The sequence below is a fragment of the Urocampus carinirostris genome, chromosome 15 (assembly GCF_059441175.1).
Source record: "Urocampus carinirostris isolate Australia breed hairy pipefish chromosome 15, RoL_Ucar_1.0, whole genome shotgun sequence".
Lineage (NCBI taxonomy): Eukaryota > Metazoa > Chordata > Actinopteri > Syngnathiformes > Syngnathidae > Urocampus > Urocampus carinirostris.
The window spans coordinates 33790632-33813402 of record NC_142363.1 but is presented as its reverse complement, the minus strand read 5'-3'; the positions used below and the strand labels follow the sequence as shown (position 1 = coordinate 33813402).

The 22771-nt window shown below is 40.5% G+C and overlaps 1 protein-coding gene across 1 annotated transcript in view; it reads left to right on the top strand.

The window, feature by feature from the left end:
* The first annotated feature begins 6317 nt into the window (after window positions 1-6317).
* The window catches only part of spred1 (sprouty related EVH1 domain containing 1), a 71202-nt gene continuing 54748 nt past the window's right edge, over window positions 6318-22771 (top strand). Inside the window, exon 1 of the mRNA XM_088354130.1 lies at window positions 6318-6998. Within this exon, the coding sequence (XP_088210256.1) occupies window positions 6967-6998 (32 nt within the window). The 5' untranslated portion in view covers window positions 6318-6966. The remainder of the gene's footprint in view (window positions 6999-22771) is intronic.

Sequence of the window (22771 nt, the reverse complement as noted above, 5' to 3'; positions counted from 1 at the left end):
ATGTACCGCACTTTTGACCCAACTGGTCTAGTCTCTGGACTGGTTTCCGAGTATGATTAGACTCACAGATCACATCTGAGACCATTTTTTGGTCTCCAAATTGAAAAGGAAACACACAAGGTAAGCTGGAATAGACCGTGTCCATGTGTGTGTAGTCTGGAATGCACCTGGCCTGATATGCAAGCACAGGAATGCTGAATACCTTCTTCTCTCACCCAGGGAGGCAGGACTGGAATGCAGCCCGGGCTCCATTCTTCTTCTTTTTTTTATTTCGTGGAGAGAAAAAGTCAACCAAATGAGACGGTCGAGAGAAAATCCTGAGTTTATGTTGCATGATTTTGCTGTTTTGTTTGTTAAAACTCACCAGTAGTTGATTTAGTAAGCTCATCTATTATAAAAAAATATTTTAAACACATAAACAAGCTCCCAAGGTCACCCACCCCAGTACACGCCCCTGGAAGGCGCACAAATTGAACAGTCTGCTCTCCCGTCCCGAATTACGACCTGTTTTGATCTCGACCACGTCTCTTCTCCTCTCCTGGCTTTCGACTTGTTTCCGTTCCTGACCACGTTTTTGCTCTTCTATCCCGGCTAGGAATGAGTGGAGAAGTGTTGTGAAAGGATAGTGGGATGTTTGGACGCATTCTAAGGGATGGGCAGGGCACCTGTATGATGCGGCAGGGGTAAACCAGCGAAAGCTGTCGGGCCCTGTTGTTGAACAGAAGAGTGTGTTGTGTCACCCTGACCTGAGAGGCATGGTCGCTTTCTTGTGTCCCGTTTCATCTGGAGGGACGAAAGCATGACCGACTTGGGTGCCGAGGTGCTTAACTTGTTTGGGCGTTTGGGCATTTGGGTTGGCCATGGTCAAAAAAAATTTGTGTGTGTTTTTTTGCTACTTTGGCTTTTTATTTTCTTTATTTTTGTATGTGTTGTCTTGCTGTCGGTCACCCCTCTCGAGGGATATGACCAGGTAGAAAGATAGATAGATCCCTCTTGTATTGTAGCCATGTAAGACGCTAACCTGCTTATTGGGGGTATTAGGGGTTCAGTGTCTTACCCAAGGACACTTCGACATGTAACACGGACAAGCCGGGATTCGAACTGGGATCCCTTGATCCCAAGACGAGCGCTCTACCTCCTGAGCTACTGCCGTTCTGAGGTCATGGGTTCAAATACAGCTACCAACCTTCCTGTGCGGAGTTTGCATGTTCTCCCTGTGCTTGCGTGAGTTTCCTGCGAGCTCTCCGGTTTCCTCCCACATTTCAAAAACATGCTTGTCAGGTTAATCGGCCGGTCGAAATTGTCCCTAGGTGTGAATGAGTGAGCGAATTGTCCGTCCCTGTGTGCCCTGCGATTGGCTGGCAACCAGTTCAGGGTGTCTCCTGCCCACTGCCCGAAGATGGCTGGGATGAGCTCCAGCACCCCCGCGACCCTACTGAGGATAAGCGGTGCAGATAATGGATGGATATATATATATTTGAATCAACAGTGTTTTACTCCAACGAATGAAGTTTTTCACCACCACCAGGGGTCGCTTTGTAATACATACTGGGACTTCAATGAAGAATAAGAAAAAGGAATAGCCAAATTCCCTGTATGGAATCCGACTTCCAATCCGGATGGAAATCAAGATGTCCTCCCAAATGCTTCCATTGCAGGGGTCCTCATGGACCGATGGCAGCGGTCTAAATTTTCCCCCCGCGTCCCGCAAACATCTGCAAATGCTTCAACATGCACACACACACAAAGTCAAGCCTCCCGGGCGGTTCCTTCTCGTCCCCGTGCGAATGCTAAACACTCATCTGCAACTTCCCCTCCAACGTATTCATTTATCCTCTCTATCCTGTGGGCTTGGACCATGATTACAGGGAAGCTGCCCAAATAAACACCCCTCAGGCTGCACCAGGGCACGTCCACCTCGCCCTAAACGCCGACTACCCCGACAGATCGGGTTTCAATCCGGCCCTCCTACGAACAATAGAAGTTGAAAGCGACGTGTTCTTCAAGAAGTATCATTTGGACCGGTTTATTTCTTACAAGGGATGCCGGATACATGTTTTCTCACACTGTAACAGATAAAATCCTGCATCTCGAGACCCATATCAAGAACTGATACGGTGCTATATTTAGAAAAATATAAAAACACGGGCTTTTTTGCTGTTCTGTCCACCAAAATGTGAACTGCACATGTGCGGCCGCAATCCATTACCCCCGATCGCATGTTGCTGCAAGTGGGGATCAACAGTAAGCACTTCTCATCTCATCTCAGCTCATCAGCTGTACCGCTTATCCTCATTAGGGTCGCGGGGGGGCTGGAGCCCATCCCAGCCATCTCCGGGCAGTGGGCAGGGGACACCCTGAACTGGTTGCCAGCCAATCGCAGGGCACACAGGGACAGACAACTCATTCGGTCATTCACACCTAGGGACAATTTGGACCGGCCAATTCACCTGGAATGCATGTTTTTGGAACGTGGGAGGAAACCAGAGTGCCCGGAGGAAACCCACGCAAGCACGGGGAGAACATACAAACTCCGCACAGGAAGTCTGCAGCTGGATTTGAACCCATGACAGGTTCCCATGACATGAACTGTGTCGCACAAGCGCAAACCACTGCGCCACCGTGCTGCCCACAGCAAGCACTTATTACTCCTAAAATGAACTTCACTGGTGCGGCCGCCATCCATTTCCATCCGTTATCCATCCATTATCTGAACCGCTCATCCTCAGTAGGGCCGCGGGGGTGCAATCATTTGATGCAAATGATGAATTCATAATTTGAATAAGAAAATTCTACTTAATTCTATTTGCATGTATTTTTTCCTTCTACAGTGAACGTCCAAGCGACTTCATTTTTTAACCTTTTTTATAATAAACCTCATTCATGTCGAGCAAGTCAGGATCTCACAACAAAATGTTCATTAACAATATATATGATATAACGAAACACATGTACGATATAACATGTTAAACTACATCAATAAACACGTTTGAAAAAAGAATATGGTGTAAGATTATTTTGTATTTTGTAAGGGCATGGAGTCCCGGAGCTTGACAGGTATGCCGATATCATGCGTCCCTGTTTATCACAATTTCTGAAGTCCACATTTGTGACTAATGTCCTTCTTGGTCGCTTACATATTTCATCTGGGGGTTATTTGTAGAACCGAGACCATCCCAAGTATGCATTTTCCTCAAGGGCTTTTCGACCGTATTGACCTTCTCTCCGCAGCAGCATCCTTGATCGCTATCACAAGACACGTTTTCATGCCAAATGAAGACAAAGTGACGTAAATGAGGACATGCGATGTCCCTTGTGGTCGGGTTTGATGGTCAAACCCGGTCACACTCTCACAAATATAAAGATCTGTAGTTCAGAAAGTCAGAACGGATATAAAAATGGGACAGTGTTGCAGTGTTAAGATCAGGGTTGGGTAGGGTTACTTTAACTGGATTACTTTCAATGACTTTTGGATGACTCCAATACCAAATATGCTAATAAAAGACAAAAGAAACTAAATAGGAATAAAATGACTCCATTTTGTGCAGGCTTGGGGAGTAACGGAATATATGGAACGGCAAAAATGATGTTGGCTAGCTGTTTGGATTTATTTTCATTTTGTTTCTGTCGCATTTTATGTTCGTTTTGCCGGAGATCAAAGAGATCAAAGCCAGGAGAGAAAGCTTACCACGTGTTGTGAGTCATAATTGTATTCATATTTCGTTTTTTTTTGTCTTTTATTAGCATATTTGGTATTGGAGTAATCCAAAAGTCAATGAAAGTAATCCAGTTAAAGTAACCCTACCCAACCCTGGTTAAGATTAACCTAATGCTTCAATGTAGGAAAATAAAACGTTAAATAATGAGTCAATAACATCCATCTTTTCCCTTAACCACTTCCTCCAGTTAGAATATTTTTGTAAATCTCATTGACATTAACTCTTAAAATTAGACATCCAGAATCCAATTTTATAGCATTTAGAAATACAATCACGACTACTTTTGTCAAGACCAGAACGGAGACAGGACCCACTTGTGTTACGTTTCTCTCAGTTGAATTGGAAGAAAGGAAAGGGTTGCACCCACGATCCGGCAAGTCGCTCTGAAAAGCAGAATTGGGACTTCCGTGGCGAGCGATGGCGGTGTCGGGAAAGGAAAAACGGGTTAGTAGCCGGGACAGGAGAGCAAAAACGTGGTCGGGGTCAGAAACGAGTCGTAAACCAGGAGAGGAGAGTAGACGTGGTCAGGATAAAAAAAACGGGACAGACGGGAGCAAAAAACAGGTGGGAGTCAGGGTCGAAAAAGGCTTGCCTAGTGTAAACTGAGGTTCGCAGACGGACTGACAAAAGGGGACAGATAGGAATGGGTTTGAATAGGGACAGGGAGCCAATCAGAGTCCGAGGCAGTTGGCGCCAAAGGAGCGGGGACAGGTGATGCATATCAGTAATCATGACAACTTTCTCTGGAAGTTCGAAATTATTTAAACTTTGAACATGGGCTTCAACTTTTAAATACAACAAGCCATTTTCAAAATATTTTTGATGTAGACATATTTTTTTAGGCGTCTTGTATGGCTAGCTAGTGGTGTGTGAGTGTGTGTGTGAATGGGTAAAGTGTGAAGTGTTGTCAGGGTTGCCATGGCGCCCAATTGGCCCCGCCCGTGTGGCGCCAGCTGCGGCTCGTTGACAGATTGGCTTTCCTTCTATTTAACCACAGTGCTCTCACTCACTCACCCTTTGTCAGTCCGTCAACGAACCTCTGCCCCGCAAGATGTGGGTTTTGACTCGGCCCTGTTTCCTGCTGGTATTTCCTGTCCGGTATTGTTCCCGTTTATTTTGTCCTGTTTAATATCAGTTTCCAGCTTCGTTCCCGTCTAGTTTGTCCTGTTTAATTTCGATATATTGTTTTGATATCAACCCTGTCTGTCCTGTCCTGTCCGGTATCAACCCAATCTGTCCGATATCTGCTTGGGCAACTGGTATCGATCTTGTCGGCCTCTGGCTTCCTGTCATTCCACGCCAGACTGCTACCTAACGTGCATGACTCCCCATTTCCCGTAAAATAAAAGGCTTGTGTGAGAAACGTCACGCATTTGGGTCCTGATCCTTGTCCGGTTCATGACAAGTGTATTGTAAAGCGTTTTGGAAGTCTTCAGTCACTGTTAAAGCGCCGAATAAATGCAGTCCATTTACTTTTTGCAACTTTTCAATATGGCCGTTACTATTATCGAAACATGGAAAAGTCCCTCCTGCTAGAAACAGGATGGTACCGCTCATTTCATGTTATAATCCATTATCCTGATAGTAACAGGATTACCCCGAAAATGATAAAAACCACATGTTTATTTTCTAAATGAAGTATTGTGCTCCACTTATTTACCATGAAAAACAAATTTGAAAATATTTTTATGCATTTGAACTGTTTGACATTTTAAAATGGCCATTACAATGATCAAAACAGGAAAATCTCCCTAGAAACATGATGGTAACGCCCATTGTGTGACGTCACCAATAATCCCAGAAGCAAGTAGATCACGCCTATCATGATACAAACCGCACGTCATTTAATAAGTATTTTTTTATTTTTAAGATATTTATAATTTTGATGTCTTTTAATGAGGGTTGTACTTGGCTATTAACGAAGTGTACGGTGATTATTATCGCATTTGGTAAAATCTATTTTTTAAATCGGCATTGTAAAATTGTTCCAACACAATTAGGGATTAATGCTTCTTGCATTTGTGCATTTTCAATAAAAATAACGCAATAAAATACCAACACTGGGCTGCATTTAAAACGTTCTGTGTTGTTTTGGTGCACAAAAATCATGAACGGAGGGTGTTGTAATTCCACGTGTTGTGCGTGCCTGTGCACTCGGTCGCTAAATACGCTTATTTTCTGCAGGATTTGGTGGAATAAAGTACGTTTTATACACAAAAAGGAAACACTGGTGCATATACATCAATGTAAATCATGAAATTCCTTCCGATCTGGATGGGATTATCCTGGACATCGCGAAGGAAATGCGTGAAATTTCTCACAGGGAAAAGCGCCACCGGGACTACTTTACGTCAACTTCGGAAACATAACAACTCATGTGTTATTTAACACGAAAGATACTCGTTGTTTTTAGTTTATTTATTTGTGTGTTGTCGAATATAGGATAAAATGCACGAAATAGGGTGGTGAGGGGTTTTAAATGGAAGAATTTGACAAGGCGGCGGAAGGATTTCATCTCCGCGAGTGAGTGAGAAAGAGAGAGAGCCAACACATCCGCCCAGTTTTCCGATTCCCCCCCCCCTCCTGAATGAAAATGGAGTTCGATTAAAGCAGATGTACGACAACTTCCGACGGGGGAATTAAAACTTGTTTTTTCCCCTCTTTGTAAAGAATTCCGCGGACAAAAAAAACATTCAGCGTCCTTCCCTACCTTCCGGTTCCTTGGCCGGGCGTCGAGGCTGCGTCGGCCTTGGACGTTCCACGTTGGCGGAGCGAGGCAACAAGGCGTCCCGGAGAGCTCACAAGTTCGTCGGCGAATGGATGCTCGACGGCCCGCCACAACGAGCACGCCGCCAGACGCGACGGGCTTCGATACTTTTTGTGTTTTTTGAGGATATTCACACGCAGGGACTAATATATATATTCTTTCCGTTTTTTAATCCAATTTCCTCCTCTAAATGGAGCTTGTTCGGGAAAAAAATGGCTAATTTTTCATCGTGCTGGGATTTTACTTCCAGGGAGGCGAAGGCGAAATTGTAATTTCTTGTCTTCGTTTTTTTAAAAAAAACCTCCACTTTTTTCTATTTTTTTTTCAGGGAACATTCTTCTTTTTTTCTTTTACTGAGCACCCCACCCTTAATAAACAGTAAAGGACAAGACGTCCGTGGTGGAAAATGGTGAATTTTGTGCTGTTTTGTCCCGCGCCGTCGATGCTATTGCTAGTACTCGGATCTCCGTGAGGAAGAAAATGAGTGAAGATTCAACAAATCCAAATAACGAGTGAGTATAAATCTCAAAACACAAAACAAAATCACGTAAACCCTAACCGTCTTTTTCCTTTTCATTCATGTCGCTGTTACGCGTTTGTGACGTACGGTGTTTCGCAGATACGACGGTTTTATTCGTGTGTGTATATCTAATAATATACATATATGAATCAATATCAACATATATGAATGCATATTTTTCAATGGACTATACGATCTTCATCAACCAACGCTCATTTCGGCGTTGAACCCATTTAATACCGTGTCAAAAGCGCCATTTTTCTCGACATTCACGCTCCTACTTGTATGTATAACGCGTTCGTAATCTAACGTCATAAAAAGACTTGAAATGGACGTTTCACGTCCAAAAAAGGCGTATGATCCCTTCTATTTTTCTTCAATCGCGCTCATTTGCATATCTCCATTCATAGAAAATACCTTAAGTCGCAACAAAAGCATCATGTGATCATGTGTGATGCATGTTGCCTATATTTCTATATATGAATGGATATTTTTGAATTGAGCATCATTTTCAACAAACCACACTCATTTGAGCATTTAAATAATTTCACGTCGTTTACAAAATGCAGTTTTATGCATGCATGTGCTTATGTGGATGTATAACATGATTGTAACCAGATGTCACAAAACGACTTAAAATGGACGTTTTATTTAAAAGAAAAAGCTGTTGATCCCTTTTATTTTCATCCCGTCACGTTCATTTAGATATTTCCATTCATAAATCAAAATATACATTAAATTACAACATAAGCATCGTGGATTCTTCGTAGTTTTGTGTTTTTGTATACGTATATGAATGCATAATCTTCAACAAACCACACTAATTTGGGATTTTAAACAGTTTTAATCAGTTCCCAGAACACCATTTTATTTTGACATCCTTGCACTTATGTGTATGAATAACATTATCGTTAACGAAGGTCATCAAATGCCTTGAAATGAACGTTTCGTTTTCCCAAGTTGGATGATCCTTTTTTTCCACCAATCAGGCTCTTATTTATTTATGTATGTATGTATATTATATATATGATGGTTTCAACAAACCATGCCCATCTGGTTGCTGAAACTATTTCTAAATGTGTCAAAAACGGCATGTTATGTCAAGATTTTCATGGATCTAACACGTGGTCATAAAACGACTTAAGATAGACGTTTTATTCCGAATGATTAAAGAAAAAAGGGAACATTACCGTATTTTTCCCTTCAGGCACGTTTATTTATACATCGCCATTCATAAAAAATACATTACATTGCAATATAAGCATCTTGGAGTCGCGTTGCATGCATTTGCAGGCTTTGTACTTTATATATAATTTGTTTATTTGAGTGTATATTTCTAAATGGAGCAATAATCCACACTCATTTAGGCGTTTCACTCATTTCACATGGTCTCAATCATTCCAAAAATGCCATTTTATGTCGACGCTCTGAGTATGTACGTGTTCATAGCCAAACGTCATAAAACGCCTTAAATGGGACGTTTTTTGTCCAAACGGCAGATGATCCCTTTGTTCTTTTTTCTTCAATCACGCTCATTAACATATCCCCATTCATAAAAAAAACACCTTAAATCACTGAGAAACCATCATTGGCTCATGTTGCATGCATTTGTGTGCTTCAGGAGTGTTTTATGCATTTGATCTTATGTATAGTCTTTTTTTTTTTTTTTTCAAATGGATGTTACGCGGCTGTGCGTGCTTGTTGACTGTCAGTGAGAAATATCTGGTTCGGGAGGTGCCGCGGTCACATGATCCGCTCCATTCATAAAGTACCTGGCAGGCCCCATTCACATTCGACTGTACGTTGTTTCGCATTGCAGCCGCGGTCACACAATGATCACATTTCCTTTTCACGCCATTTCTCTCCCAGTGCGCGCTCTTGCAGGACTCGACCATTGCTGTTCTGTGCCTTTTGATAATGTATTTGTCACAGAGGAAGTCATGTGCTGCTGCCTGTTTTTCTTCCTCTTCCCTCCAACCGCCCCCCACCCCCGAGGCATTTACACTGTCACGCTTTTTAATGTGTCAAACACACCCCGTGTTCCTAATCTCCATTAGAGACCGCCGCTTATGGATGCGTCGCTTTTGTCCTTGAATTGCACCTGTACGTAACATACCTTGAATGAGTAGGCGTCCATTATTTGATCGGTAATCGAAGGAAAGCAAATTGACAAAGCGATCCTGGCTGGTTTGCAAGATAAGGTGATGGTTGTGGCAATATACTTGGATAATCGTACACATCTTGCTCAAAGCCTCCTCGATGAATGAGGCCAGCTTCATACCTGTCAATCTTTATAATCGCCTTCATGCAAAGTTCTGTAATAATATTTCAATACATTTCTTTTTGCCCACCTTAAAAACCCAAGTGTGATTTACTGTATTTTCCAGACTGTAAGACACATTGGATTATGAGCCGCATCCTAAAAAGTCTTTAGTGAAATACTTCCATATCTAAGTCACATCAGACTATATGGCGCATAAAATTGAAAACTGAGCAATGGTTGCATGAAAAGTCATGAAAAAAACCTTATTTCATAGAACATAAACTAACATTTTAACACTGATTTCACCACTAAGATTGGTATTAATTCACAAATGGTTACCATATTTAGCTGCATCGTATTATAATTCAATTTTGATACCATATTTTCCACTATAAGGGAACACTGGAGAACTAGGCGCACTTTCAAATTCCTGGCATTTTTTTTTGTTAGAGGTGCGCCTTAAAGGTCTGGAAAATCTGGTATATTGAATTGTCTTCATTTTCCTCAATAACAACGAAGAGAAGAATTGTATCCAACGAGATTAGACATGGCACTCTAGAGTTAACACATAAAAAATAATTTAAAGAGAAAAGTGAGATAAAAGACTGTCGGGATGAATAGGCAAAAATAATTTACACGGTAGTGCTTAAGTTGTTATAATAGTGCAATAACACCATCATCATTTTAATATAAAACATTACAATACATTCAAATAATAAGCAAAATCACATGTTCTATCATAAGTAGGTCTTTTTTCATTTACTCGTAGATTTAAAAATCATGTAAAAAATGACACTACACTAGGGTCCCTTTGAAAAAGCTGACTTGTTTGGCCACCATTTTATTACTAGGGAAACATGAATGAGGATATTGCAAAGCTAGCTTGTCCTGGTGGTTCTTTAAGAACTTAACAGCATGCCTTGCATGTGATGATCGTTAAGTCTTGTCATTCAGACATCTTTCCCTTTTTCCATTATTTCCTGCTCTAGCCACTTGGCTGCAGGATATGGCTCGCCACTAACCACCACTGTTGTTAGCTGTTAAGTGTAAATACAGCTTGTTCTGTCCTCTTGTGATTTTTCTAGCAACCTTTTACTTGGATTTTCTTGTAGCTTCTGTCACTACCGTGTGCATATTTCCTATCCTGATATTTTTTCTTTAAAGTTTTTATTACATGTTTATCCTGTCGTACCACCACATCTAATCTCGTTGTGATTGATGCGCTCTATGTTGTAATCAATGACAATAAACACAGTTCTATCCCAGAAGGTCAAAAACGCTTTATCAAGTCAATTGCAACACTGTATTTGGATTTGAAATATACTGTAAATGCGTTTTTACAACGGTTCTATAACAACTGATACGCTCCTCGTAAATGACACAGGCTATGTGGACATTAACCTGTCGCATGGCATACCAGTGCACCTCATATTAAGCTGAACTCTGCGTGCAATCCCTTCTTTTCATTTAGCTCTTTTCTTTTTACGACCATTTAAGTCCAGCTAGTGTTTCAGTGTCACGATATCTAAAGACGGAAGCAGCCGCAGGGCTTGTACATCGGGAAACGCTGCGACAGCCAGCCAGCCAGGCTTTGGTGATGTGCTGAGGTTTGTTCCTCTCCACGTAATGGCGGCAGCTAAGATGGCGAAGTGAGCCAAATATTGTTGCTAGGATTCCACCACCTGTCTTGCCGGCTGTATGATTCATAGAAACGCAGAGGGAGCAGGCATGTCGACGTTGCAGCAGTAGTCTTTGTTCTTTCGTTTGGAAAGAAAAGTTCTCTTTGTCGATAATTGGGCTCATTTGAAGTATAATTGTTGTTATGTAATAATTGTTTTCAAATTTTCTTATTTTGCTGTACTTATTTTCACAATTTTCTCCCCCAAAACTATAAAACAAAACAAAAAAAATACACATTCGAGTATTCCCTTGCCATTTTGTGGTATGACATTCGTGTCCTAGGTGCATCACGGATTTATTTTCTATGAATAAATTATATGGAGAAATGCATACTTCAGAGTTTAAAGGCATCATTTTACAATCAGTTTTACAGTCATACCAATCTGAGAACTTCCTTCCGTTTCCTGGCGTCAGTTGAGCAATCCAAAGGAATTGTCTTCATGATGTGATAATCAAATGACCCCTTATAACATTACTTCTGCAAGCAAACCGATCCGTGGGACAAACACAAGCGACTTCATTACGAAATTAGACGTTGTTTCCAAATTTAACTTTGACATTTAAATTTAGGACTATTTCATTAGTGTCACGCTCTTAAATCAACCAAGTACCATAATAGTTTTCTCTAAAAGTGTGGTCCATTATTGCGCCCAATGTTTTTACAAATTGTACTCGTACATGACTAGCCAGAGCCTGGACTTGAGCTAAATATGGATCATAACAACTGTTTCACCATGGGAGCAGAAATTTACCAATACACATGAGGCTTTTTAAGCTGTAAACCAGAGTCGAGGTGTAACGTTCATCTCTGTACTACAAGTCCCAATTGCTTTGTGGCATGAAAATATGAGGGAAGTTGCTTAGGAAAATCAAGAGAATGCTGTATATTTTACCTAATTCTTATTTTACTTAAGATTTTTTATTGTTGTGTGCATTTATTTATGAATTCAATCTGTCTGTGTTAAAATCATAGGATACAATATTTTGGTTGAATTAGCCTTCACACGACAGATAGCAACTCCACTCGTTAACACAATACTTGTAAAGGTAGCATCATATATATTATACATTGATTTACATTTTTGGTATCGCTTTGACTCGATAGTGAGGTTAAAGGAATGTCCAGTAAAGGTTGAGATAATTTACCGTATTTTCCGCACTCTAAGGCGCACGTAAAAGCCTTTATTTTTTTCAAAAGCTGACCATGCGCCTTATAATACAGTGCGCCTTATATATGGATCAATATTAAGTCGCAAAGTCTCGCAACTAAGGCAAGCAGCCGCCGACTAGATTTTCCCCCGAAGGCGAAGTAGTCCACGGTGTATGCTGGGATTTATATACCGGCGTTTCATTTCCTAACCAATGTGTCAATCATCATTTGAATCAGTCACTATTGGCAAAAGTTATTCGGAGGTAAAGGGGGCGGATCCTTTTTTATCATTTACAGGCTCGCATAGGCTAAAGGGGCGAAACAAAGCCTGCCATTGGCCGGAAAAGATGAATGTGAATCACACTTTGGGTTGCATTACGGCATAGAGAAAACATTTTTTACTATTTTGTTTTTTTAAATATTTGACTCTCCTGGATTTACTACAATGGTTGTAAGACCATGGTTTCGTATCATTATTGAACGTGATGGCTGCAAGAGAACTTGAGCTATGCGGTTTTATATTTTCCCGGTATCTTGTTTTAGAACGATCTTGATGTTTCTGTAATAAGTCTATTTTTAAACTAAATTCAATTCAAAGTGTAAAGAACCCCGTTTCCCTGCACAATAAAAATCTTACTTTGCTGTCCACACAGTTGCCAGCAAAAAATAAAATGGAAACTAAGAAATGGTTGGCATTTCTTGACTCCCAAGACTTTAACCTTCCGAATGATATTTGGAACGATGCATTTGAGTGATTGGTGACATCGTACAGACACTGTTTCCGTACATGTCTGAGACACGTATTTGCTTCTTTGCAAGCTTTCGGAATGTTAAGGGGGTAATAAGTTTGACTGAACTATCTGACTGTTTTGTCAACGTTCCCATTGTAGCGCCTTATAATCCGGTGCGCCTTATGTATGGAAAATATAGGACCAAAAACTATTTTTGGGGGTGCGCCCTATAACCCGGTGCGCCTTATAGTGCGGAAAACACGGTACTTCCAAAAGGCACAGTCTGGAGATTGTTCCTGCGTCTTGACTGTTTTGTGTTCCTAAAGCCTTGCCCTTCACAAAGTCTTTAGTTCGCAACGATCTATTTTGTTTAGGAATCCTTTTTAAAGTACTTCATGAGATGCGTCTCGTTTGCTACATGTCGTAAAAAGTAATTAGAACTAAAGCTGGCGGGTCGCTGTCTTTGGAGGCAAATAAAGTGTTTAGCCATTCTTTGAGCCAGAGGTCATCTGGCCTTGTAATGAAATGATCATGTGTAGGTAGGGCCCCCAGTGTTTGAAGACTCCCGCTGTGCCGCCCAGTTGTCTTGTTTTTGGTCAGACGATCTTTGGTGTGTCCCCCTTGCTGTGTCCTCTTCCTATCTGCTTGATTGATTGGACAGCTCAGCATTTTTATCTTCCGTGCGGGTGTTGTGATCTTATCACCTGTGGCTGAATTGCACTCCCATTCCTGTGGCGGCGCTTTCCAAACGCATTCCTTTAGAACAGCCCCCTTCAAGTCACAGAACGACAATAGGACACTGCTAATTCAGCTACTCGGGCCTTTGGTTTTACTGGCCTGATATAATCCCTCTATCCATTGGCCCTTACGATTAGATAATTTGCTGGTTTTTTTGTAAGGATTCATTTTTTATTTTTTTTCAAGTTTTTCCGATCTAGTCCAAGTTAGACAATTTTGCCCTTTTTGCAAAGTCTGCAGGACTCATGGGTTGGTTTTAATTCTGCAACTTTTAGGGAAGTGCTGTTTGTAACAACAATTACATGAAATCCGTCAAAGTTTATACAAATGTTGGCTGTATATCCTTATTTATTGTCGTTATTTAGGACAAGTTGCCCATCCAAGTCTGCCTCAAATACATTATTCCCTCGCCCCTTTTCGCTGTTCGACTTTCTGTCATCTCTGCCTCGCAGATTTTTCTCCCACGAATTCGTAGGTACCTTGAATAAATATGTACCTTGCGGAATTATGACCTCATTTTACATCACATTTACACTCAAACCAATCGGAGAACTGTCTGCTGCAACAATGTCCAAGGAAACAGAAATCGGAATAAATCGTTTTCAATTCTTATAACAATTGAATAACCCCTTATAAATGCAGTATGTAAGCAATTCAATCAGGGAGGACAAGCACATTACACGAATGGACCTCATTTCTGCATTTAACTTTTACATGAAATAATGGATAATTTCATTTTACTCACCAAAATGAACGAAGTACATTTGATTGTTTGCTCCATTGTTTGTCCCGTGTGTTAACAAGTTGTGGTTAAACTTTGCTTGACAGAGGCCCAGATTTACTTCAAATTTGGATTGACTGTGACTTCTACTTTAAATAGATGGATACAACTGTGCCATTTTTGTTTTGGGGGAAGAAAATAAAATAGAAATTTCCTAGAGAAATTAACCAATACGAATGAGGCTTTTTTAACAAGTAAACCAGTTTGCGTATATCATTTGTCTCATTACTACAAGTTCAGAGTACTTTGCACCATCAAAATATGCAGGTTGAAGGAAACTGCGTGTTGTTCAGTAATGTGCATAAGTAGACCGATTGTGTTACGGTAGTATATACATGTAAATTTAATTGATATGGGTGGTTTTCGAACCACAAAAAAGAAGGGAATACTTTAAGTCAATTGAGCGCTATCAGACTATAACAAGAGCTACAGTACAAGAATTAAATCAATAAGAAAAATACAAGAATTAACTACTACACAAAACTTTGTGTTGAAACAAAACAATTTAGTGCAATAGTGGTGAGCAGAAAGATTGTGAATGTCCAACGTTTGTCATGGCACATAAAAAGTGCATTAGGTACAACAACGGTACGACCAGTATGGCTTGATTTGTTATCAACATTAATATTTAGAGCGTATCGTAATGTTCCTGCATGTTACGAACAATAGGCACAGCCACCGATGCGCTTTTAATAGCTCTATTAAACAAACTAGGCCAAAAAGACGTGATTAGCCATTTCAAATGGACGGCCACACAGCAAACGCAAAAGTGAATCGCCTCTCTTGCTGAATGATTTGCTGTCAGTGGGAGAGGTTTCTCAAAGTTATTTTGCAGACACAATATTTACGATCCAGTGTCTGCTTGTTCGAGAAGCTGCCGTGCAATTGTTTGGGCGCTTAATAGCAACGGTGATCCGAGTAACCAGACCGAGCATGTTCCATTCCCATGCCTGGAGTCAAGCCTGGATCGTACTCTGTTTAAAAGCTGAGCCACTTCCCTCCTCATTTTTTCATTTCCTCTGAGTATTTGAAGTGCTTTAAATGTCAGCACACATTTCAGCCCCATACCTTTTTAGACCTACACCTCGACAAGATCCGAGGTTGGGCACCGCAACAAAAAACGTGTTTCGGGTCCCTGGTGATCTCAGACTAAATCGAAAAGTCCGTGAGAAGACTCTTTGAGCAAAAAAGCATCTCAATCGTGGATATTGTTTGCAGTTGTTCAGCATGTGGGGACCATGAAGGCTGCGCCTTGTTGCGAGCAGTTCGCTCGCAGCTGGCCCAAAATGTTCACTTCCTGCGAGGCTGCAGACATAAAAGAACACAGATGTAAATCCTAAACTTTATTTCTTTGATCGCGTTCCCAAAATGTATTTTTACTAGTGTATGTGCCTGTTTGTTTCGAGAAACGGCTGCATCTAAAAACATTGGGTTTTATATACTCAATGAGTTTTATAGATAAAAGTCAATCCTGGATGTCTGTAATTTTATTTTAATTTTGTTTTATTTGTTTAAGGGCGGTACTTACTTTGTCAATCCAACCTAACCTTACCCCTAAAACATGACATTTACTCATTCATAGGAACGCCAGTGTTGCTGTATGAGGAAAAGTGCATAGACTAATCTGGGCCTCGAACTTGCTTATGATTGTTTAAACGCTTTGTGTGAGATCTGTTACATTTAGGGGATAGCACAGATGTTGCCAAAATTTTGAGTCACTGGCAGCATTGCTTTCAACAAATTGGTAGAGGGGGCTAGGCCAGAAGGAAATATCAATTTTTCTAATATTGTTGCTGTTATTTTAAAAAAGGCACATCTGCATATTTGTGCATTTTATATTTTGACATTTTCCATTCATAAAAAACACAATAATGGAAATAAGTCCTTTTAAAACAGCAGCAACAATATGCATTTATGAATAAACACACAGATATCAATGAATGCATCCATCCAGCCATTATCTGCACCGCTTATCCTCAGTAGAGTCGCGGGGGTGCTGGAGCCCATCCCAGCTATCTTGTGGCAGTGGGCACCCTGAACTGGTTGCCAGCCAGTCGCAGGGCACATAAAGACAAACAACTCACTCGCTCATTCACACCTAGGGACAATTTGGACCGGCCAATTAACCTGACATGCATGTTTTTGTAATGTGGGAGGAAACCAGAGTGCCCGGAGGAAACCCAGGCAAGCACGGGGAGAACATGCAAACTCCACACAGGAAGTTCGATCTCATGACCTCAGAACTGTGCCGCACACCCGCTAACCACTGTTCCACCGTGCTGCCCTCAATTAATGCATGTTATATATATTTTTTTGTCTATAAATAGACCATTTAATCAGATTAAAGCAAGCAAATATATTATTTATTTTTCTAAGCTTTAAAGTTTTTCAATGCATATTACCAAATTAAGTGCAATATGGCTAGCCCTGAAGTGTTTTTTTCTCCCATGAAATTTTATAAAAATCTTTATTCTGTATTCATTTTATTCAAGTACAGAAAAAAAAACACTTCTAGTTTATGAGGAAAAAAATGTTAATCAATCACTAATTTTGCCAGCTATTTGAATGTTGATCCTGGGCGTAGTACACAATAATGCTCCATTAAAACGATTTTTTTAAGGTGTAAGGGACACTGGGGACAAAATTGAGACCAAATAAACATTTTTGTATTTTTTTTCTTTTCAATTTTATATATTTTATCATTATATTAGTAACATTTTCATTTGGTGGGCCAGATGAAAAAGGCATAGAGCCATTTTTGGCACGCAGGCTGGAATTTGTGGACCCCCGGTATAACATGAGCCTCATCCCTACATTTTCCCAGCTCATCCCTTGCTATAGGGAAAGTAACTACAATCGGAATGGCAATCCCTCGAGACCCCTCCTAACATCAAAGCAGTCCATGGACGCTGTACAACCAGCAAATCTTGTGCTTCCACGTCTGTTGTTGATTCTTTCCACCCCCGGTAATGTCAGGCGCAAGGTTTTAATTTACCGGAAAGCGTGTGGTTTAAATTAAGATCTACTTAGTCTCTGTTTTCTTTCATGGTAGTGAGCTGGTGGTTTGGATGGCTCATATTTTTGAACAGCACCAGCATAGCAATCAAACAATAAACAGCCTGTCTTTTGGATTAACACTGGTGAGTTTGTTTTCAATTGTAAGGTTTAGTAGGATTTAAATGGCCGATGAAATCTGATCATTTTGAGAAAGCAATTTGGACCTATTTAAAGTACAGTAGACCCCCGGGTTACGGCTTTCGAAGTTTATGATATTTTTATATCTCAACGTTTAACGCAATGATTTTTTATCCCTCTTTTTATTGCATTTTCCCCACTATAAAGTGTCAACAATAAATTATTTTGCACATAAAATTCAAATTGGCGTTCGTGCCTATGACTTTGAGTCATGTGCCTCATATGTGTCTAAGGTCTAAGGTGCCTGTCTGCTTTTGTTTGACATATACAATGCTGTTCTGCTATTGGTTCGAATCACAGCATCATGAAACTTACAAAATCCCATTGGCATAACTACCTCCCACAATGCCTTTCCTTCCCCCTTTTCAGTGCAGAATCTTGAGTACCAAACTTGAATTTGTCCAGCTATGGCTCCCAAGACCTGCTGTGATGCTAAAGGGAAAGCATGATAACTATGGTAACAAAGCTTGAGATAAACATTGTTCATTTCACCTCTGAAAAGTGATGGGTCCCGGGGACTCGCATGCTCAAAAATCTATGGGTCTCAACAGAGATCTATGAGTCCCCAAAATTTAGTGTTATCGAGGTTGAAATCGTAAATCGGCGACAAATATATAATATAAATCTATATATTCATTCAGTTTTAATCATCAAATTATTAATTCATTTTCTGAATCAAATTATTGTTGGTAATATATCGATTAAAGGGATAACCACAAACCTGTCTTTTTTATTTTCTCCTTTTATACTTCCTTTTTTTCTTAACTTCTTTATACAACATAATTCGTAATATCAATCATCAAAGCAAGTGAGCCATTTGAGAGCCGGCTCTTTTTAATGAGTTGAGCCAAAAAAGCCGGTTCTCTAAAAAAAGATGGACTTCCTTTCACTACACAATGAGATCTCGTTTGGAGAGATCGGCGTGCAGACGAAAACTCGAACCGCGAGACCAAAACAACAATGGAGGATCTGCCTGACGAAACGTTTGGAGTGCAGTAAATCTTTGTTTAAAAAAAAAAGTAATCGGGTAATAATGACAATTTTGTGGCAAAAAGGTTGCGTCCTAGGGACGCACGTCGATTTGAGACTATGCGTCCCCAGCAAGAATGATGCGTCTAGGACGCAGGGAGGCGGGCAAACCAGAACACTGGATAAAAAAACAGATGTCACACATTGATGCCCTCGTTAAAGAAAATGGCTGTAACCAATCAACTATTGGGACAGTTATTAAGCATAGGAAGGTGGTTAAAGTAAAAAAGTCTAATATCCACATTCTTTACAGATATATTCAATATAAGTAGTATTTTCTATGTACTACTTTTGTTATTAATGTTTAATATGTATACTGTATTTTCTCAACCAAAGGGCGCAAACTCTGTGGCTGGTTCTATTTCTGTTTTTGACACGACCAGAGGGGCACCCGCACGATAGGGTGCGTGTGCCCACTGCTTTACTGTTCCTTTACGCCCCACAAAAATTAGGGTTGAACATGTTTTAGTCATGTTTGCACTCATTTAATGCAGGGATGGGGCATTTTTGGGCATAACACAGACAAGCATACAAGTGTGCGTATTCAAAAATGGTTGTGTTTTTTTAAAACTATTGTTTACAAAGTAAAACACACACATAGCAACTTGGAGTTCAGTTTCCTCTCCTTGCGAATCTTCGATTAAATAATCTTCAACTCTCGGCGGTGCTCAGTTTCCATTTTCTTCTACGTAGGATAGAAATCAACACACCATTGTAGACGAAAACCCGGATAGCATTTTGGTTTTAATAATATTTGGGGGTTACAACTCTGTTCCGCCAGCCGTAGCCCAATAACTTTCAAAATGCTAGATTCGCTACGACGTTAGCATCAATGAGCACTTCTGCTAACAATGATTGATTGCTTGATATGATCCCAATCAAGCAAGAGGTGCATAAAAGTCTCAGTAGATGCATAGAAGTCACACTTAGTTGGAAATGTGAACAATCTAACAAAACAGAAGATATCACCCAAAAAACGTTGTAAGTCTCGACTCAGCCAAGGCTCAAACCTGTGACCTCTCAGTCTCTGAAGCTGTCACCCAACCCTAAGGCCACCGAGCTGGTCTACAACTGCCGCTCTGCATGAGACACGGGGCGCACCGCACTATAGGGCGCAACTGGAAGAAAATCTGAGACTTTTATGGGCGTGAAAATACGGTATACAATTCAAATGTTTATAACTTGGATACTGGATGTATGGAATGCATTAGTTAATTACCATAGGTCCCCCCCCTCGTGCCATATGACAACTTAACCATCCGATCCCCACCTCAGTGCTCTCGTTTGTCCGCGTCCCTGCGTCCTAGACGCATCATTTTTGCTGGGGACGCATTGGGTCAAATCAACGTGCGTCCACGGGACGCAACTTTTTTGTCACCAAATTGTCATTATTACCCGATTACATTTTTTTTTAAACAAAGATTAACCGCACTCCAAACTTTTCGTCAGGCTGATCCGGCAGATGTTGTTTTGGTCTCGCGGTTCTAGTTTTCGTCTGCACGCCGATCTCGAGTTGTGTAGTGAAAAGTCCGTCTCTCTTTAGAGAACCGGCTTTTTCGGCTTAACTCATTCAAGAGAGCCGGCTCTCAAACGGCTCACTTTCTTTGATGCATTATATGACGAATTATTATGTTGTATAAAGAAGTTTAGAAAAAAAGGAAGTATAAAAGGAGAAAATGAAAAAAGTTTTAATCAGTATATTACCAACAATAATTTAATGCAGAAAATGAATTCATAATTTGATGATTAAAACTGGATACATTTTTATTATATATTTGTCACCGATCTACAATTTCAACCTCGATAACACTACATTTTGGGTACCCATAGATCTCTGTTGGGACCCATAGATTTTTGAGCATGCGAGTCCTCGGGGCCCATCACTTTTCAGAGGTAAAATGAACACTGCCACCTTAGAATGGATTAATATTGTATCCCAATGTATACTATACAGCTCTTACTCAACTCTAGTAGCATTTAATTCAACCATTTTAGGTCCTCTCTTCTAATGTGGCTTGAGATTATTTTTAAATTTGTCTACACATATTTCACTAGTTTTTCCAAGTGCACGCATAACATTTGTTTTGAGGTAACATTCATTTCCATTGTTTAGTGCCGCAAAGCATTTTTTTTTTCTTGGAATCGGTCGGTATCTTTGGCCGAATGTTCTTGCTTGTGAAAGGGATGACTCACCAGCACCCTGGAGGTGTTGCAAGAAGATACGCTAACATTTCTCTTTCACTTCTCCTTCTACAGTATAGGCTTTCAGTGAAGTTAATAAAGCGGGCATTTTTGTGGGCACCGTCCAATGATGGATTTGTTTTTTTGTGAAGCGCCCTGTTGAGCTTTCGTGTCATGGTCCTTGTTGTCGTAATTTGCTTTGCGTCCATGTTGTTTGGTGTCGGCTGTTTAGTGCTGCCCTTCACGTTGGCTGTTTATTTGGAGCACTTGAACCGAACGTAATTAGCTAGCTGGCGATTGCAACGCTGGAATCGACGGTCACGACCTAGATTGTTTGTTGTTAATGGTTATTTTCTATAGTAAATGGTAGGGGGGGGAACACTTCTGTACAATAATATTGTTAATCGATAAAAATGTCTTCAAGGAAATTAGCAGTAACTTTTTCTTTTTTTAACAGCATGTTATATTTAGAAACGTACAGAAAAGAAGCACTCATTTGAGGTCTTGGTTGGGCAGCTGTCAATTGTAATCAATGAGCTGTAAATCCCAATTAAATCGGCGTTTGTGCACAAACACACAGGATTGTGACAAAAAAGAAAAGGAAAAAAACCCTAGATAAAACAACTTGATGTACTCAGTAAAGTCAGAAGCCCGTACAGCCACGCAGCTGAAGATCAGGTTCTCTGATCCCTCGCGCCATTATGAAGATGTAGAGAAGAAACACGACCAAGTTGTGTTTTTACTTCAACAGATAATCCAAATATTTTCCAATGACTATATAATCAAAAAAGCATCTACATTTTAAGCGATGCGACTGATCTTTGCAGAGCTCTCTGATGCCTCATGCACAGTATGAAGAGGTTGAGAGTCACGACCAAGTTGTGCTACTATTTCTTTTGAAAATATCCACATACAGCGGAACCTCGGTTCTCGACCATAATCCGTTCCAGAACCCTGTTCGAAAACCGATTTGTTCGATCACCGAAATCAATTTTTCCATTAAAAATAATGTAAATCGTTTTAATCCGGTCCAACACCCGAATGTTTACCTTGAATGTTTAACGTAAACTTAAAGCTAACCCAGGCTAATCGTACGTTCGCGTTATCGTAATCTTCCGTACGAAAGATTACGCTAACATGAACGTGTAAATATAAAAAAATCAGGTCGTTTACAAGTCATTTAGCACCCGGGTCTCTACAACAAGTGGTGAGCGGTTCATTGGAAAGGGGGCTCCGTTCCAACACCCTCAATGTTGGGCTCCGTTCCAACACCCTGAATGTTTAACCTGAATGTTTAACGTAAGTTTAAAGCTAACCCAGGCTAATTGTACGTTCGCGTTATCGTAATCTTCCTTACGAAAGATTACGCTAACATGAACGTGTAAAAATAAAAAAAGGATAAAGAAAAGAATTATGAATAGGATTTCTTACCTTTTGTGGTGGTCAGCAGAAGGCGCTCGCACACCTCCTTCACATTTTGCTATTATTTCTTTCTTAAATCCAATAGTTGTACGCACTACTTTTCTTTTTTCACCTGTAGCAACTTTGATGCTTGCACTGACTTTCTTCGGAGGCATAATTAGGGGCTAAAACACTTGGTACACCTATATTAAAAGCAAAACGAAGCACGCCCGCACGCGATAACAGTTGGTCACGAAAAGAGCCATCTCCACCCCTACGCCGCTCAGCATCGAACCCTAGCGTACGCACTCACGCATTACCGGCGTTCGAACTCCGATTTTTTTGACCGAACAGCGAAGCAAGAATTTCTAGAAATTTTTGGTCGGACTCCGATTTGTTCGAACTGAGAGGCGTTCGAAAACCGAGGTTCCACTGTATTTGAATGCCTGTACAATAACGACAGCCTCTACACATCCTTGAGCCACAATAATTCTGGTTAAGGTCTCTGATGCCTGGCACACATTATGAAGAGGTAGACAGGAGACACGACCAAGTTGAGGAACATAAAAGCTTAGAATTTCTCTTAACAAGTAGTGTCTGCTGATGGAAATTTGAA